This window comes from Periplaneta americana, chromosome 6, assembly GCF_040183065.1.
Source record: "Periplaneta americana isolate PAMFEO1 chromosome 6, P.americana_PAMFEO1_priV1, whole genome shotgun sequence".
Classification (NCBI taxonomy): Eukaryota; Metazoa; Arthropoda; class Insecta; order Blattodea; family Blattidae; genus Periplaneta; species Periplaneta americana.
Genome location: NC_091122.1, coordinates 134,928,857 through 134,948,911, shown reverse-complemented (window position 1 = coordinate 134,948,911; position 20,055 = coordinate 134,928,857). Strand labels below are relative to the sequence as shown.

The 20,055-nt window shown below is 34.0% G+C and overlaps 1 protein-coding gene across 1 annotated transcript in view; it reads left to right on the top strand.

Annotated features, from left to right (window-relative positions):
* LOC138701756 (aldehyde dehydrogenase X, mitochondrial-like) overlaps window positions 1-20,055 on the top strand; it is a 91,502-nt gene that overhangs the window by 60,847 nt on the left and 10,600 nt on the right. Inside the window, exons 3-7 of the mRNA XM_069828983.1 lie at window positions 2,274-2,375; window positions 6,166-6,331; window positions 12,101-12,291; window positions 12,601-12,714; window positions 13,187-13,289. Coding sequence (XP_069685084.1) covers window positions 2,274-2,375; window positions 6,166-6,331; window positions 12,101-12,291; window positions 12,601-12,714; window positions 13,187-13,289 — 676 coding nt within the window. The remainder of the gene's footprint in view (window positions 1-2,273; window positions 2,376-6,165; window positions 6,332-12,100; window positions 12,292-12,600; window positions 12,715-13,186; window positions 13,290-20,055) is intronic.

Below are 20,055 nucleotides of genomic sequence, written 5' to 3'. Positions count from 1 at the left end.
GACTTTAATAATCATGTGACATCATGTATTGAATCTTGCTGGAGGTTTTCTAAATCCGTGTGTAAAATAAATGAAATAAAAATGTAGAAATATAGTACAGTTAAATGGTTAGTGTTTTTATAACACTTCACGTTGTGCTCTTTGTTAAAAATATATATTTAGAAATCGTATAGGTAGCTTAAAGTTAAATTACCTTTATTATAGCTCATATAATAGGCGGGTATTCAGAAAGCAGACGCAAAAACGTTGTCAAATTATCTAGCACATTTCGGCTGTTCAGTCCAGTAGTTGAGCATTTGTTGCTGAACGGTTCGGTGCATTTTTTGCGATTGTAAATTGTTTTTCGAAGTCTGCATGACAAGTGCAAAGAAAGTTAGCAATCCAGATAGAATTATAAAGACAAAAAGTGGTAGACCTAAATGTATTAAGTGATACCTTTCTGAACCTAATGCCGATCATATTCTTTTGAAAGCTGTGATAGATGTAGATCATGTTGGTGAAGGTTCTTTGGAATGTTGACCTTTCTGATGTCATCATACCACTACTTCTCAATTATCTCGTTAGAGCTACATCTTGACCTTGCCAGCCAACACTGCATCCTTCTATTACTATATGTATACAGAAAGGGTATTCTAAGTGACAAGCTATTTCAGCTGCATACAGATTAAGGGGGGGAAGGGATAATTGTTAATTGAATCTTACTGAAGAAGCGACGCAGATAAAGGAAATGCAGTTACTATTGTCTGATTATCAATCTGATATTGGCCAACTGTATCTCATAAGGGACTGTAAACGATCTCACGTTGAAACTTCCCTCACAATCTGCGCATACAGATCGCCACAGCAGTTACAAAAGTATAAAAATTATCTACTTTTGCAGAGTTGTTACCAGTTTGGTTTACCGATGTACCGGCGCGTGGGTCCTCGGTGAGGACTGCAGTTGTGGCCGCCAGAATTAATACCGTAACAGCGCTATTAGACTACAGTACACTTACGTTATAATTGATGCGACCTCTTGTCGCATATAAGTGGAATATCGCGTAAATATTTTCTCGTTTACTCTCCCCAATTCTTCCACTAAAATTCTTGTAATTACTAACTCAATGTTACCTTTCAGTCCTGAAATCAATTGCAGTAATTCACTCACAAACGTGGAGCATGTACTGGGATATAGTGATAAGATTTAAGATGTAATAAACGTATCGCGTTTCTTGCAGATGATTTAAACACTCCAGTCTGCTGAGATATTTTTTTAGCAATTTTGTGACGGATGTCTGAATAGCTTTAACATCATCTAATCTAGATTCTATTAAAACTGGCCTTTTTCTAAGGCTTTTTTAAAATACCGACTTCGTGTTCTGAAATTTATTCACTAACTTGTGTACTGCGTACCTCTTCGGCAGTCGAGTATTCGTAAATTTCGCAATAAATTCCGTACAGGCCTGGCAAGCCGAGTCGTACCTACTGTACGTTATGTCTTGCAGTCTTTCTTCTAGCGTCAAATAACTACTAGCCATTCTCTACGGTATCGCACGCAGAACTGCACTCACAACAATCGCCCAATTGCACGACACGCATAGGCGCGTTCAACGTGAAAGGGAATCTGGCAGCAAACTTAGACTAGTGCCAGTAGGTCCATATGCCGTAGGTCTGTAAACCAAACCAATAACAACTCTGTATGAATTGTTGGCTTGTAAACTTGATTGGAATGTTGCATTAAGAAACAACGGCAGGTACTTGGAGAGAGTGGTTGAGTTGACATTTTCCGTGAATGCCTATTCTGTATTGGTAACGTGATATGCGAGATGAAGTCACGTTTTACTAGCAGTTTGAGAACCACTACTCAAGGCCAGGAGTTGCTCAATTATTCGATAATGTTCGAGCTTTAATTCCGCAACTTGACACCCCTGATCACATATATATCAGATTGGCCATTTCCATGTTATGAAATGCAACATAAAATGAGAACAACCACCAAAGCTTCTACTGTCGAAAAGGCATTTTTTTGTAAGATGGAAGTACAGTTTCTCCATGCAATTCCATAAGGTTTGTGGCGTGACTTCATTTGCAGTCGCTAGATGACAGCATGGTGAAATTGATAAAAGTGGTTGCCTTGAAACTCCATTAGGCTGTTTAGCCTGTTACATGTGATCAGGGCTGACTCTTAGTATCTACAGCTGTTTTTGAAGTGAAATTACTGACATGGAGGTTATACTGTTAAATTTGATTTTTTCTTTGCAAATCTTAATAGTTAATTGTTGTTGTTTCTGTAGGCTGATGTCGACCTGGCTGTGGCTGCTGCCAAAGCAGCCTTCAAGATTGGATCACCATGGAGGAAGTTAGATGCTTCTGCAAGAGGCAAACTACTCAATAAAGTAATTATCCTAAGTTCTCTTAATGACTGACGTTATATACCTATTCTCAAACAGAATTAATAGATTTAATAAGAGAGTAACGAAAAACATGAGAAAAATTTTTGTGATCTAAATATCCAGAGCTTCCACAAATGACTTTTCCAGTGTCGATCATATGTAACTTACGTTTAATGAAACTCAGATGTATCAAACTGGTACCAATAGAAAAAGAAACTCGGGAAGTTTTGTTTTAGTACATCAAAACATTTAGTAAGACTACTGCATAATAACCAATGACATTTGTTCATTGTTGAGGCAAAATGACTATGGAGGACAGAGAAGCTGTTTGTAAACTTGATTTTCATGTTAACTAGTCTGTTATTAATGTCTAATGACATTTCCGAACAAGGTTTGGTGCAGAACCATCCTGTGGGCCTACAATTCGCATGTGGTACTGCTATTTTAAGACAAGGGGATGCATTTGTAAAAGGAAATCAACCAGATGCCCGCCATTAAGCAAGAAAACAGTTGAGTGTGTCCGTGAAAGTTTCTCACGTAGTCCAGCAGAGAGCTGCAAATACCGAAGACGACTGTGTGGAAGATTTTGCGCTGAACATCAGGTGGATTGAGCGTGCTGGTCGCAACGACGGTGAACTTATTCGTTGACCTCCACGTTCTCCAGACCTACGTACCACCCTGCTTGATCTACGAGCATGCATCGCAGAAGCCATCACATAGATAATGATACGCTTGAACGTAGCTATGAGGAACTCAACTACAGGCTTGATGTGTGCTGTGTTACCAGGGGAACTCACATTAAACAACTTTGAAGTAAGGTATTAAAACGTTTCGAGTTTCTCTTTTTCTCTTTCTCTTGGTACCAGTTTTATATATCTGAGTTTTATTAAACATAAGTGAGGCCTATATGTTTATATGTTCGAAGCTGGAAAGGTCATTTGTTGGAGCCCTGAACATTCTTATTTCTGAATATTCATTAATAGTCATTTTTAAACTGTTGTGTATTATTAATTCATGCATGTAAATTTTGCACTCTAGTGATACCTATTAATACAAAGCCTTAATTCCGGTTGCACTATGGCCCTAGGATCAGTTTAATCAACGAGAAAGTTTTCCTAGGGATAAAAACAGCAAGAAAATGTGGGAACCTTAACCTCCGGCTATCATGTGGGTCTCTGTCTTGTAATAGGAATAACTTTACACAAGATGAATGTTTGTTTAATTTCTCATGTTACATTGTTCTTTTTCAATATTGAGAGTCAGATTGTACTCGAGCATCGATAAAGAATCTTGCCTTTTTTTTTTCATTTACAAATGGTAAACCCCGTCAGTGGAATATGTGAAGTGACGGTCAAAAAGCCTTCTGCGCATGTAGCGTCATAGATGGCTGATCCAGTGAATACTCAGGGCGCGAAAGGAATTGCGCGGGAGAGTGAACATAACACGTACACATCTTTTATTATATCTCTGTCTCTGTGCAATGTCACAGCTTGTGGTGAGGGGCAAGAGAGATAACGAAAGGTTGTAATACTTTTTAGTACTCTGACGCCTACGACTAGAATAAACTACTTGAAATTTAACGATCAATCATTTGCAGAGATAAAATAAAACATCTGTAAGTAAGGGAGCAGGCACTGTCGGGCTTTGCCCACTCCCAAATGACATCATGCCCGACCACACTTCAAAGATTCTGTGGATGAGGTTTGCATTGGACTTGTGATAGTATATCATAATTCATAATGTATGACTTATTGAACTTTTATTTATTTATTATTATTATTATTATTATTATTATTATTATTATTATTATTATTATTATTATTATTATTATTTATAATGGGGCCTGATAATAAATTGAGATAAAACAATATATATGCATAGGAGGTGATATTAAAGATTTAAATTTGGACAGAAATAGAATAAAAGCGCTTGTACTTAATTTACTTATTTGGGAGCTAAATTTAGTAACACAGGCACTTCTGATATTATGATAAATACAAGAATAAATAATACTAGAAAAATTTTAGGTAGGGCGTACATTAAATTCCATCTTATGACAAAAAAATATATATCAGAATGAAAAATAAAATTAGGATGTATGATACAGTTGTTAAAAGTACCATGCTCTATGGGTGTGAAGTTTGGCAAATTAGTGGAAAAAAAAAAAAAATAAATAAATTATCAACAGAAATGGACTTCCTCCGAAGGTCAGCTATTAAGTTAAGATTGGCGAAAGTCAGAAATGAAGAAATCAGACGCCTAGTACCGGTACATAAAGAGACTACAGTATTGGAAGATATAGAGAAAAAAAAGACAGCTGAATTGGTATGAGAATGCTCAGAGAATGAATGGAGAAGACTATCTAAGAGAATGATAAAATGGAACCCATCAGATTGAAGAATGAGAGAACTTCCGTGGGATAACTGGATACAAGGAATTTGAGTGCCATATCTTTGGGATGGATATTGGACGGACAGGAGGAGTTGACAACTAGGAACCGGAGGGCAAACATACTGGTAGTCTGCTGTAGTTACCGGATTATTATTATTATTATTATTATTATTATTATTATTATTATTATTATTATTATTATTATTATTATTATTATTGTTATTGTTATTGTTATTATTATTATTATTATTATTATTATTATTATTATTATTATTATTATTATTATTATTTGTTGTGTTAACAGTATCATTGTTTTAAAGTTATTATAATTATAGCTGTAGTAATGGTACTGTAGTATATGTTACTGTTATAATTATCTTTTTTCAAGTTTTACAGACTTGTAAGTGTAATAAGACGATTTAAATTACATAAGGACAATGGCTATTTATGTATCTGTGAGGAAGAGCAAACTGTGCATCACCTTTTGTTTCATTGTCCAGTGTTCGAAAACAAAAGATTTGTTTTGGTCGGACATTTACATTTTTGTAATATAATGTATGACAAACCACTATTCAATTTGTTCACAAAAACGTGCTGTTATAAAGAGTTTTGTAATTTTATATGTAATATATTTAAGAACTTGTAAATAATTCAAATTATTGTAGTAGATATAAGTGTTAATTTCAAGTAGCAAGGCTGGGTTACCCACGTCAATGTAATTTTATATGTAATATTTTTAAGAACTTGTAAATAATTCAAATTATTGTAGTCGATATAAGTGTTAATTTTAAGTAGCAAGACTGGGTTACCCACGTCAATGTAATTTTATATGTAATATATTTAAGAACTTGTAAATAATTCAAATTATTGTAGTCGATATAAGTGTTAATTTCAAGTAGCAAGGCTGGGTTACCCACGTCAATGTAATTTTATATGTAATATTTTTAAGAACTTGTAAATAATTCAAATTATTGTAGTCGATATAAGTGTTAATTTTAAGTAGCAAGACTGGGTTACCCACGTCAATGTAATTTTATATGTAATATATTTAAGAACTTGTAAATAATTCAAATTATTGTAGTCGATATAAGTGTTAATTTCAAGTAGCAAGGCTGGGTTACCCACGTCAATGTAATTTTATATGTAATATTTTTAAGAACTTGTAAATAATTCAAATTATTGTAGTAGATATGTGTTAATTTTAAGTGGCAAGACTGGGTTACCCACGTCAAATGAATTCTCATTATAATAATATAAACTCAGGCTATGACTATAACCCTAAAGTACTTTCGAGTAAAATAGGGTTCAAGATATTGTATATTCAAATAAGTGTAATAAGACTGATATATAGGTGTAAAGTTACTAATTTGTTTATTTACTTTCTTAATTCCTTTCTCTTTAGTTTGCAGATTTAGTTGAACGTGACATGAAAACTCTGGCAAGTCTGGAGACTTTGGACAATGGCAAGCCATTTAAATTCGCATATTTTGACATTATGTCGAGTGTGAAGACGCTGCGTTATTTTGCAGGCTGGTGCGATAAGGTTCAGGGACACACAATACCTGCAGGTATGATGACAACTACCGTACAGGTAGACTATATTGAACGCTAATTAGCAACGCAGATGTAGTTACTCGCATGGTTAATGTATTAGATTAAAAATAGCCATATAAGACTAGCTGATGTTTGTCAAACATAATATTCAGATCTAGATTTAGATTGGTTTATAAATAGTTCCTCTCTAGTAACTGATCATATGAAATTAGGCTTTCCATATTACTATAAGGAAAAATAGGAACACATGACATTCAGACTTCTGACACCACAATGAATCATCAGTGGATCAATAATTGTATTGGTATTGTTTCATTACTTTCTGTATTGGAACATAGCTCTAAGTACATATCTCTTTTTATCATGAGTGATAAATTTTATTATTATATTATTAAACTTAATACTTTATTGCACTTTGTGAAAATATGCTCGAAACGGATTTAACTATAAATTAATACGAGGTAGTTTCGAAAAATAATGCCTCTTAATTTTTTGTGTTATTGTTATATTTCTGCTAAACCTACACAACAAATACTAAACTGAGAATTTTTTAACACAAATGTCAAATCCGTGCTTTTATATGGCTGTGAAACCTGGAAAATAACCAAAACTATTATCAATCAACTACAAGTTTTTATTAATAGATATTTGAGAAACATATTAAAAATATTCTGGCCGGTCCAGATATCTAATGAAAACCTTTGGTTAAAAACTAAACAAAAACCAGTTGAATTTGAAATTCGGCATAGGAAGTGGGGATAGCTGGGACATACAAATTGGTTATGAGATATCAAATTTAATTATCTTATGTGTTTATAGGGCGCCAATGGGAGATTATAAGAAATTTACAACTAACTTAGATTCATTATTGAAAAGACTTTATAAACCACATACCGAATTTGTAATCTGTGGTGACATAAACATAGATTATCTATCAGAAAGCTCACGTAAAAGAAAATTAAACTCACTTCTTGAAACTTATAATCTTAGTCACACAGTAAGTTTTCCAACCAGAACACAAGCTGGAAGTAGTACTGCCATTGATAATATATTTATAGATAAAAGTAGATTGAATTCCTATTCAACAGTACCATTAGTCAATGGCCTGTCTGATCATGATGCATAAATTCTAAGTGTTTTCAATATGAGTGAAAAATTCCAAAGTGTTAATCTAAAAATAAAAAAAAGGATTATAAATGCTGAATCTCTTCATCATTTAAATACATGTCTACAAAATGAATCTTGGAAAAATGTATATAGTACCGACACCATTGATATTAATACTAAATTTAATGCATTTTTCACTACATTTACGAATTATTTCAATGAATGTTTTCCAGTCAAGGTGGTGAAAAAATCTAAAAGTAAAAACATGTGGATAAGTCAGGGAATTAAAATATCATGTGCTAGAAAAAGGAATCTATATTTAATGAGTAGGAATAGTGATGATCCTCATGTTCTTAATTACTACAAGAATTACTGTAAAACTTTGACAAAAGTTATAAAAGATGCAAAGAAAATGTATCTGAATGAAAAAATACAAAATTCAGATAATAAGATTAAAACTATTTGGGACATTATTAAAAATGAAACTAATCTATATTCAAAGAGTGAAAATATTACTTGCATTAAAATCAATGATAGTAAAATAGATAACCCAAAATCAATTGCAAATCATTTTAACGACTTCTATATAAATATTATTCAGAACTTAAACATTCAAGATTGTGCAGAAGATGCTGCACTTGGTTACCTAACTGATGCATTTAACACTGAGTTTTTAGGTCTCAAATTTATTCCCACTACCGCAGCAGAAATCATGCATGTGATAAAACAACTAAAAACAAAATATTCCTCTGGATATGATGAAATTCCAAGTAAAGTTCTCAAAGCTTGTTCTGAAATATTATCCCCTCCGTTAAGCTATCTATGCAATTTGGTATTTTTCCAGAAAGACTCAAATATTCAATAGGGAGATAAATGTACTATTGCTAATTATAGACCCATATCATTATTAACAACATTTTCAAAAGTGTTTGAGAAAGTTATGTATAATAGATTATATCATTACCTGGAGTCCAACAATATATTAGTTTTAGAACAGTTTGGATTTAGAAAACAAAAATCGACAGAGAATGCTGCTTTTAGTTTGGTGGATGAAATACTAAATTCATTAAATTCGAAACTACATGTAGGTGGGATTTTTTGTGACTTGGCTAAAGCATTTGATTGTGTAGACCATAGTATATTAGTAAAAAAATTGAAGTTTTATGGTATTAAAGATGAGATGTTGGTTTGGTTTACATCGTAGTTATCAAATAGAAAACAAAAAGTAGAAATAAATGTACCAAATAGTCATAAAGTTACTTATTCAGAATTTAGAAATATTAAACATGGTGTTCCGCAGGGGTCAATTTTAGGTCCATTGTTGTTTCTAGTTTATATTAATGATTTAGCCTTGACCATAAACAATTCATCCCATGTAATTTTATTTGCAGATGATACAAGTGTAATTATTTCAAGCAAACAATACGATCATTTTATAAACACTTATAATACAGTGCTGAATCTAATGAATGAATGGTTCCCTGCAAATAAACTAGCACTTAATGTTGATAAAACCAGTGCAGTCAAATTTAGTACACGCAATAGTGCTCAGGTTTCCTACAGTATTCGATTAAATGGAACTCATCTCAAAGAATCTATAAGCACAAAGTTTCTTGGTTTAGAATTGGATAATCACTTGAACTGGAAAATGCATATAGAATGTATTACTCGTAAATTGAGCTCTGCCTGTTATGCATTAAGATCCTTATCTACTATTGGTGATATAAACTTACTTAAAATGTCATACTTTGCATATTTTCACTCTGTAATGAAATATGGATTAATATTCTGGGGTAACTCGTCTGAAACTAAACACGTTTTTATTTTACAAAAGAAAGCTATAAGAATAATGGCCGGTGTGCATAAAAGGACCTCATGTAAAAATATTTTCCGAAACTTAGAAATCTTGACTTTACCTTGTGAATACATTCTTTCCCTAATGATGCTGTATATTAAGAACCAAGATAAATTCAGTACTAATCAAGACATTCATCATTTTAATACAAGACATGAATCAGATCTTCATCTACCCTCTGTTAGTCTAAGCTGTTTTAAAAAAGGAGTTCGCTATTCATGTATAACAGTTTTCAATGCACTGCCTAATTATCTTAAAGATTTGAAGAACCACGAGAAAAGGTTCAGAAAAGAATTAACCAAATTTCTACATACTCATACCTTCTACACAATTGATGAATTGTTTATGCTTGTGAATTGAATTATTCTACTTAAATGACATGTACCATTTTATATAGCTCAACTAAAATATGTTTTTATATTGACTTAATCTGTTTACTATGTATTGTATTTTTTTGTTTAGCATAACTGATGAATTGCATGTACTGTAAATTGAATAGTATACTGTATAGATCAACTGATGAATTGTTTAAGCTTATAAATTGAATTAATCTATTTCATATGAATTGTATAGCTTAACGAAAATAAGTTTGTAAATTGAACTAATTTGATTGTATATGTTTGTATAGTTTGGCTGATGAATTGTATATGTTCTTAAAATGATTACTAGTCTGTGTAGCTCTACTGATGAATTGTATATAGACCTACTGTAAATTGAATGGTAATATGTATAGCTCAACTGATGAATTGTTCATGATTATAAATTGAATTAATCTACTTGATATTAATTGCACAAATTTGTATAGCTTAATGAAAGTATGCTACTTTGTATTGTATATATTTGTATAGTTTTGGCCGATGAATTGTATATGCTTTAAATTGAATAGTAATCTATATAGCTCTACTGATAAATTGTTTGTGTTTGTAATTTGAAGTAGTTTGCATGATATGTATTATCAATTTCTGTATATCACAACTGGTTTAATTGTTTATGCCTTAAATTTAATTAACTTGTTTTGTATTATACATATAGCTCAACTTATGAATGATCGTTTGCGTTTGTAAATTTAATAATCTGATTGGCTATGTATTGTATACTTTTAGTAGAGCCATCGATGTAGCTCAGTCGGCAGACTCGCTGGGCTGCTGATCCGGAGCTGTGTTTGGGCTTGGGTTGGATCCCCCTTTGGTCTTTGGTTTCTTCCGAGGTTTTCCCCAGCCGTGGGACTGAAGCCGGATGGTCTATGGCGAGTCCTTGGCATCAACCCCTTTGATTTGATTACCCCCCTTTGATTTGATTACCTGGTTGGGTTTTTCCGAGGTTTCCCCCACCAAAAGGCAAATGCCGGGTAATATTTTGGCGAATCCTCGGACCTCATCTCATCTCATTACATCTCGCCAAAAAAAAAAATTGCACAAAATTGTAAAAATTGTAGAAAATTACTAAATTGTAAAATTATAAAAATTTGTAAAAATTGTAATTGTAATATTGTAAAATGTTGACTTGTTCCACATCTTAAAGCTTCATTGCTCATGTAAGATCTATGGAATAAAATAAATAAATGAAATGAAAAAAAATATACTTCGCCGACCTCCAGATGACCCCGCCAGGAAGGCATTGGATTGGAATCCGCAGGACAGCAGAGGAATTGGCAGACCCAAGATAACCTGGAAACGAACTGTTCTCACAGAAGCAAAAACGATGGGAAAGACATGGAGTGAGATCAAGGAGTTAGCCCAGGAATAGAGTCAGATGGAGAAGCTTTCTGAGAGCCCTGTGTTCGACGTAGGAATGACAGGAATATTGATTGATTGATTGTTATATTTAGGAGTACTAGCTGTCATACATTCTACTCAGTTAATTTTCCCATTTCTCTGAACGATTTTCGTATCAGTGCCGCTAGAGAGCTCTGAATTATAGTCTGAAAGATAGCAACATATAACAACGCTATGTCAGTGCATCTGAAGCAGCGTGCTGTAATAAAGTTTCTGTCAGCAGAAAATGTGTCCCTTACTGACATTCATCGGGAGAATGAAGGCTGTTTATGGAGATGAATTACAGACATCAGTACTGGGCGACATTGGTCTGTTCGTGCTTGTAATGAACCTGGTGCGACTTTCAACTTGTGTGACAAAGGACGGAGTGTGTACAGGCGACAGTCACAGAACTGTGATTCCGAAAACTTTGTGCACGATGGGTTTCACTGTCTTTGATCATTCTCCATACAGTCTCGATCTGGTGCCATCAGATTTTCATCTGTTCCCAAAACTTAAAGAACACCTAAGGGAACCATCCTTTGATTCTGACGATGCAGTGAGATAAAAGTGAGGCTGTGATTCTGTTGTCAAAGTGACTGGTGCCAAGAAACTGGTCTTCGTTGGAAGAGATGTGTTGTTGCCAGGGCGACTATGTGGAGAAATAATTATATGGCATCAACAGTAAAGTTGTAGGAAGTTACCGGTACCACTTTTTGTTCTACTCAGATAACTATAGCCATTTTCAAGTAAAAAATTAGGAGGCAAAATTTTTCAAAACAGCCTCGTACTTTTCACTTAAGCGTACATTTCTCAACACTTTATAAAAAGTACTGTCTTATGAAAGTACTGCAACTTGCATTGTAACTGAATATTGTTATGAGCTCAATTCCACTCCCGTCTGTGGATCGTAAGAAACGTGGATAGATAGTCTTCTAATTGGAAACCTGTGAATATATTATTTGTGTGACAGTAAGACGTGTCGTTACAGTGTTTACAGCAGCATTATTGTCATTTGGAATTTGTGTCCTTTGACTAATGAATGCACTTGGTGATGATTTGTGCAGATGGCGAAGTATTCTCATTCACTCTGCTGCAGCCGGTGGGCATTGTTGGACAGATCATTCCATGGAACTTTCCAGCAGTGATGGCTATTTGGAAGCTGGCTCCTGCCCTTGCGACTGGCTGCACTGTGGTCCTGAAGCCGGCCGAACAGACTCCACTCACTGCCCTCCACATCGCTGCTCTAACCAAGGAGGTACCTATGTAATTTTTAATATTGACGGAAGAGGCAGACCGTCCATCTGGACTGCGACTTCAGTATGTTGTGCTTGTTATCACCAGGACTAGGATTTATATGTAATAAAAATGGTTACATACATATGGGCTAAAAATTTTCAAAATATGGAGTAAAATTGTCCTAAAATTTTATAAAAATGCTGTAAAATAATGTAAAGAATATCTGCATTGTATCAAAATTTTCATACCTACAAAAGATCTTTTATCAGGGGTGGGCCGTCCATAAGAGTCTTGTAGTCTTGATTCAGTTTGCATTTTCCCTTTACAGGCTGGTTTCCCTGATGGTGTAGTGAACGTAATTCCAGGATATGGACCAACTGCAGGGGGAGCCATTACCGCCCATCCAGACATCACCAAAGTGGCTTTCACAGGTTCCACAGAGGTAATTTTAAATTAAAACATATTTACTTATCTAAATTAAAACGCATCTTTTTGCTCCTTTTAACTTCCTGGCAGCACCTCATGTTACTACTTAACACCCAAGTATCTGAAGTAGGCCTAGGCCTGCTGCTAGATATGATTCTTGAAATTGGAAATAAGTGAATGCATGTAACAGTGAAAAGTGTGTGAATATATTATGATCTTTTACATCGGCTGTTACTTATGAAAATTTATGTAATAAAATCTTGTTAATTATTCTTCAAATTAAACTTCGTTAAAAGCAAGCACATAACAGGGAAATTATTGGATATACACCAAATATAGGATTCTGATCAGTCTCAAGTAAACTCTTATTATGATTACTGTGGTGAAAAATTATCTTCTGTTTGTAAAAATGACGAAGTTTCATCCAGTTAAGTCGTAACTACACACAGTGATTTTCTTAGTGGACTTCAGTGATTTTCTCTTTGTAGGTTGGGCGTATTATTATGGCAGCTGCTGCAAAATCGAACTTGAAGAAAGTGTCTTTGGAGCTGGGAGGAAAGAGCCCCCTCATTATATTTGCAGATGCTGATGGTTTGTATTTTTCATTTTGGTTCAGTAATGTTATGAGCAGGTAGGTTTGCTTTCACTTTGTATCTTTTAAGTTCTTACCATTGTTTCGATAAGTGCTGCAGAATAGGTACCAGTATTTACATACAGTGCCTCAAAAATTAATAGCAACTCGGTTATTTTTTCCTTCGGATTAAGTCAGCATTTCTCAAACTATGGTCCGCGGACCACCTGTGGTCCTCGAGGTCTGCCCTTGTGGTCCTTCAAAAAAGACAGAAGAAAAAATATAATTCAAACGAATTGCGTGTTACATTATAGCTGAAAATCTGAGATTAGAAATTACACATGGCAATTGTTTTCACTTTTTCTCCCAGCACTGACATTTTATGAAATTTATTACCCTACCCGTCTATAGACTTCTCACACTACTCTCAGCAACAAAAGAGGGATTTAAAGCACTAGGAACGTGGTGTTTCTCGCCATTTTTTCCCTGCACTTCTGGTGCTGCACCTGTAACCCAACCAGGGACCACCCGAATTCATTACAGAGGACCAAAGTACCGAACCTTTTCATGCATTTATGACTTTAAATTTTTCTTATGTGGTACACGCTAGTAGTTGTCTATGTCTCTGTTAAATAGCGCCCATTATACATACTGAAAAACTGGCTTCAATCAGGATCTTCGAAAAGAAAGGAACGTGATGATATGCTTCATTTAGGCTCTGCTAATAGTTCAGAAGCTGTGTGTGAAGATATTAATATCAATGATTCTAGTGCCATTAAAGAAATATCTAGTCATTCAAATGTAGGTCTAGAACAACTGTGTAAGAAACGACAGGCTCATCCATCTCACTAATGTGGGTACCAACATTTATTTTTTTTTTTTAGTTAATAAGTTAAAGATTATCCAAACTCTAACAGCTTTGAATTATTAAAAAAAAAAACGAAAATAAATTTTCTTGTATTAACATTAACTTAATTAGCTAATACTAATATAAAGTTAATTGAATTAAATTAATTTGAATTAATTCTAATTTAAAATATAAGTATACTGGTATTAAAAAATGCTACAAAAATGATAAATTTACTTTCGAAGGGAACAAGAGTAAGGTGGTCCACGGAACTGTTATGACTTAAGAAAGTGATCTCCACTTCAAAAAAGTTTGAGAAACACTGGATTAAGTTATATCATGTTTTAATGTGACAGATGCTTATAAAGTAATACAATCTATATATTTTCTGAAAGCTTGTTTTATTTCCTTTGTAATGGTATATAACAACTTCATTTATGGGATATTTCATACTTTATTGTTTGGTGAGCATTGGTTTCTTCACTGGCTTGTTGGCTAGCAAACAAATTTTCGCAATCTGTTCTTTACAGTTCTAGAACAAACATTAAACCCAAAAGTTACTTTCCATTTTTCCATAAGCTCTTCCGAGGTAGCAAATCTGTCTTCAAACATAAACGACGCAAAGAATTGTCAGATCTGGATGAAGTTTTCAGTTTTCTACTACACTTTCCCATTCTACTACACATAACAGCACCCCTGCCTCGAAACTTAGCCAACTTCTCTCAATTGTACTTTTATGCACTCCCACAATTTGAACTATTTCACTATTAGTTTTTCCACATTCACTTAATGTCACAATCTGTGTAGACTTTCTTGATGTTATATCACATTTTCTACCATTTTTTAAATAGAATTGTCAATCAAACTCTTTCAATCACATAAACACCACAGGTACCGGTACTAACAAAAAATTCCTATGAAAATCCACAGGAATTATTAACAGACAAGAAGAAACAGAAACTAGGAATCAATAACTGTATGCTCTTCAGAGACATGTGTGGACAATGACTAAAAAGAGCAGAAGCATTTACTGCAATCTGGCAGCACAATACACACTAACCCGTAAAATGTAAAATTTTGGTCTTGTGCTTTCAATTAACAAATGATGTACAGACTGCCATGTGAGCAGCCATAAATGAAGTTGTTACATACCGTACCACTAGAAAGGAAATAAAACAACCTTTCAGAAAATATATAGATTGTATTACTTTCCAAACACCTGTCACATTAAAACATGATATAACTTAATCCGGAGGAAAAAATAACAGAGTTGCTACAGTGAAACCTGTTCAAATCGGAACCTGAATAATCCGGAATCCTGTCTATTTCGGAACAATTTATTGGTCCCGGCGAAATTCATATGTATTATGTGTAATTTTTTCTGAATAAAACGGAAACTGTCCAATGCGAAAACGGAAACTGTCTGCTACTGTTCAAAACGGAAATAATATTTTGGACACACTACTTTAATGTAAACTATATTTTGAAACATTATGTGCTTTCAAGGAATGTACGAAATACGTAGGCCACTAAGATAAAAACAAGTTTTCTTTGCAAAATTTTCGAGGGTATGAGGGTGTGTTGGCCTGGTGATCATAAATTTTATTACCCTATTGACTAAACAGACGAGTCCCTTCAAAGATGTTCAATGCTTCACTTCTGTATACTGTCGTAGCTGGGTAGAAGGCAAGTGTATTAGTGATTTCGTGATAAAAAAAAAGATTGCGTAAAAATGTTTCACTAGCATTAACTGATGAAGTAAAAGTTATCGAGGAAAATGAGAAACGAAGCGTATGGAAAATAATGTTGAAATTTAGGAATGGAAAACTCAGGTGTAACTGAACACTTTCAAAAATAAAGGTCGTATCATGAGTGAGTGGCTTGTGGTCAATAATGGTGATATAAAAAGGAAACAGAAAACAACTGATTACATAGAAGTAAATGAACTGTTGTGGGAGTGAATTCTTCTTGCCCTTTCAAAGATCATGCCAATTTCTGGACCTATTCTGGAAAGCAAATCCTTGAACTGGCAAAGAAATTAGATAATCCAGAATTCAAGACTTGTAGGCTCCTAATCCAATTAAATAATGTGCTGTGATATACAATACAGTACGGTATTATAGTATAGTGTTAGATATTAAATTTAGTGTAATTAATAAACTTTATAATGCTTAATGAGTGAGTTAAGACACAATTTATACAGGAGATGAGATTTTCATCAAGATCATTCACCAATTAAATAAGCGACATGAAGCTGATTTAATAAACGGAATATTTTGTAATTCCTATAATTTGCGGCATGCAATTTTGTTTTTCATTTATACAAAGGATGAAATATTTAATTTTAAATTCACACCTGAATAACACGGAAACCTGTCCACAACGGAAAATAAATTAGGACCGTGTCACTTCCGTCTTGAACAGGTTTCACTGTATTAATTTTTCCGAAACTGTAGTTTCACTCTTCCTAGAGTGCAAAACTTGAACTAATATAGGCCTACGGTATTTCACACGTCCCATTTTAGCAAATTTCTTCATTTTGTATTAATAAATTAGAGAAATACGGAGTGAACAATAAGTATGGAATATTGCTAATAACTTCATAAATTTTAATTTTACAAAAAAAGTTTTATACAAAAGCTGTTGGAGATAAACCATACTTTATGATACCAGTGTTCGAAAAAAGTTATTCAGGCATAAAGGGTATAACAGTAAACTTTATTTTTTTTTTAATTAAAATTTACATACCGGTATTCCGAATCTCCATTACATTTTACGTATGAATTTGTAGAAATTTTACCCATTCACTCGTTTCATGTCTTTTAACTATTTTGTTAAACTTGTTTTGTGGACTCCATACTTGAGACAGATACGAATAAGTATGTAAAACCATGTCGAGTAGGCCATAAAAGTAAACAAAACACGATGACTCAGTGGCGTATACTGGTTAAAGGGTTTGGGCTATCGCTGACCCTATTATTACACAAAATATATCTAACAATTACTTTAATTTTAATTACTATGGTAAAACTAATAATACAAAATTATTACATTATGTTATATTATAAACTTTTTCTTTTGTAATTTCCTTGGGCTACCGCCGGTAGCCCCGGTAGCCCGCAAAATACGCCCCTGCGATGACTAACCAAACTTTACCACAGATGCTCAAAATGAGAACCATTCACAGCCAAACAATGTCTCGGTCTATCACGAAAACAGTCTATTGTAAACATGAGGTGGAACAGATGTGTCATGTAACTGAGAAAGGCAATGGACTGTTTCCGTGATAGACTGGAACATTGTGTGGCTGTGAAAGATTCTCATTTTGAGCATCTGTGGTAAACTTTGGTAGTAATAGTGTTTTGTTTAGTCTTATGGCCCACTCAACATGATTTTACATATTATTTGTCTCAAGTTTGAAGTCCACGAAACAAGTTTAATAAACGATTAAAAAACGTGAAATGGTTGAGTGGGTAACATCTCTACATATTCATAAAATTTAATGGAGATTAGGAATACATAAATTTTAATAAAGGTTACTGTCACATCCAGTATGCCTAAATAACTAACTTTTTTCGGACACTGGTATCATGTTGTACGGTTTATCTCCAACAGCTTTGTATAAAACTTTTTTTGTAAAATTAAAATTTAAGAAGTTATTAGCAATATTCCATACTTATTGTTCACTTTGTATACCGGTATTTGGTTTACGAGAGACCTTGACTTGCAAAGATGTTCATTTTCTTATTTACTTCAGATGAAGAAGTAATTAATTACCTACATACCATACGTTATTATGAACGGAATTTGTTTTTCACATTGGAAAGTTTTTGATAAAATGTATCATCAAAATGCATTGTCAGATAATCATAATCACATTAATGTATATCAATTAGAGTTTGGAAGTTAGCAGTTTAAAATCTTCTCCACCTTTTGTATAACTATGCCTTTAAAATTTGCAAAATATACCATTCTTGCTTCCATATTTAAAATATGGAATGAATTTCACAGTGGCGGCTCGTGACTTTTTAAACGTATGTGCTACTGCAATAATAATAATAATAATAATAATAATAATAGCACTCATCCTAATAACTAAAATTAAAGTCCATTCTCCTTCCTGTTGGCGAACTTGTCTATCACCTTAGTATTGAAAAAGTTATGTTTTATTTAAAGACGCAACTGCCGAGGTTATATCAGTGTCGCCGGTATGCCAGAATTTTGTCCCGCAGGAGTTGTTTTACATGCCAGTAAATCTACTAACATGAGCCTGTCGCATTTAAGCACACTTAAATGCCATCACTCTGGATATATGTCTAAGTTTATGAACTAGAAGAAAACGATGGCTAAAAACCACATTTCTAATACAAAAAATAAATGTTTCATATTTAAGTACATTTTTAATAAATGACGTTTTAGTTACTAAATACATAAGTTGGCTATTCTGTTCTGGCTACTCTTTGGTGAGCACAGAAGGGACAGCAGTTTGAAGAGGTTTTCGGTGCTTGCGGGTAAGTGAAAAGGGCAACTGAAGCACGCGCATTTCTCCATGTTGACAGCTTTCCTGTGCTTAGCACATCTCGCACTACAGTGGAGGGTAAATGATGAAACGTGACAAGGCGGACGATTCAAATGCTTTAAGAATACAGAATGGAAACATATGGTAACTATTTAAATTAAACAAATATTTTTGAGATTTTTGAAACAAAACATATTTTTCTCTCTTACTTTTACTATGTGCTGTAGCACATGAGCACATAAGTACCGGCCGCCCCTGGAATTTCAGTTCACAACCATTGTACCAGTATGTAAGTCTTAATCTGGCAAAGCGTCATGAGTTTGCGGATGCAAGAAGTGATCAGAGCTTGGGGGATCGTCACTGGTCAACCAACAGAAACATAGGAATGGTTGCTAGAACTCGTTTTGCGTGCTGTTGTATCCCTGATACAGTGCAGATTTTTTTTAACTCTTCTCTCTTTTAAAGTAGAGATGATTTTCAAAGTGTGTGAAAAGAAGTAGGAAGTTAATTAGCACTGTTACAATGTGAATATGAAGTAACGACAAAATATTGCTTTTAATCACATACATAATAAGGGATCTAAATTCGGTGTTTTAAATGGAAAACTGCCAGTTGATTACACAGTGACTGAAGGATACTTTCAAAACGAAACACCAGAACATTTTCGCTTTCATTAAGCAGTGACAGAACTTCAATAATTTCATGTCCACAGATGAAGTTGAAAGAAGTGAAAAATTATTACTTTTTCGGAATATGTATGATAAGAACTTTCTTGTGTTAAATTTTAACGTACTTTGTTAACATGTTTCGACCTATTTTCGGTTATCTTCGGAACTGGTCGTTGTTGGTCTTAGCGCCTCGTTTCCTGTGTGGGTGCGTTCGTAGTGTAGAGTCAAAGAGTGTATGTGTTTTGAAGTTGAGTTGCGTGTTGAGAATATCGTTGGGGTATGTTTTTGTGTGTCTGTATATTTCATATTGTTCTAGTGTGTTGAGTTTCTGGCTTTTTGGTTGGATGTGCAGTATTTCCATGTCTGTGTTGATGTGTTCTGCATATGTGGAGGTGTTTTGTAATTTTGTTATGGCTGTGATGTGTTCTTTGTAATGTGTTTGAAATGATCTGCCTGTCTGTCCTATGTACACATCACAGCCATAACAAAATTACAAAACACCTCCACATATGCAGAACACATCACAAATACCAACCACACCTACAGAAACATCAACACAGACATGGAAATACTGCACATCCAACCAAAAAGCCAAAAACTCAACACACTAGAACAATATAAAATATACAGACACATGAAAACACACCCCAACGATATTTTCAACACACAACTCAATTTCAAAACACATACTCTTTGACTCTACACTACGAACGCACCCACACAGGAAACAAGAGGTGCCAAGACCAACAACG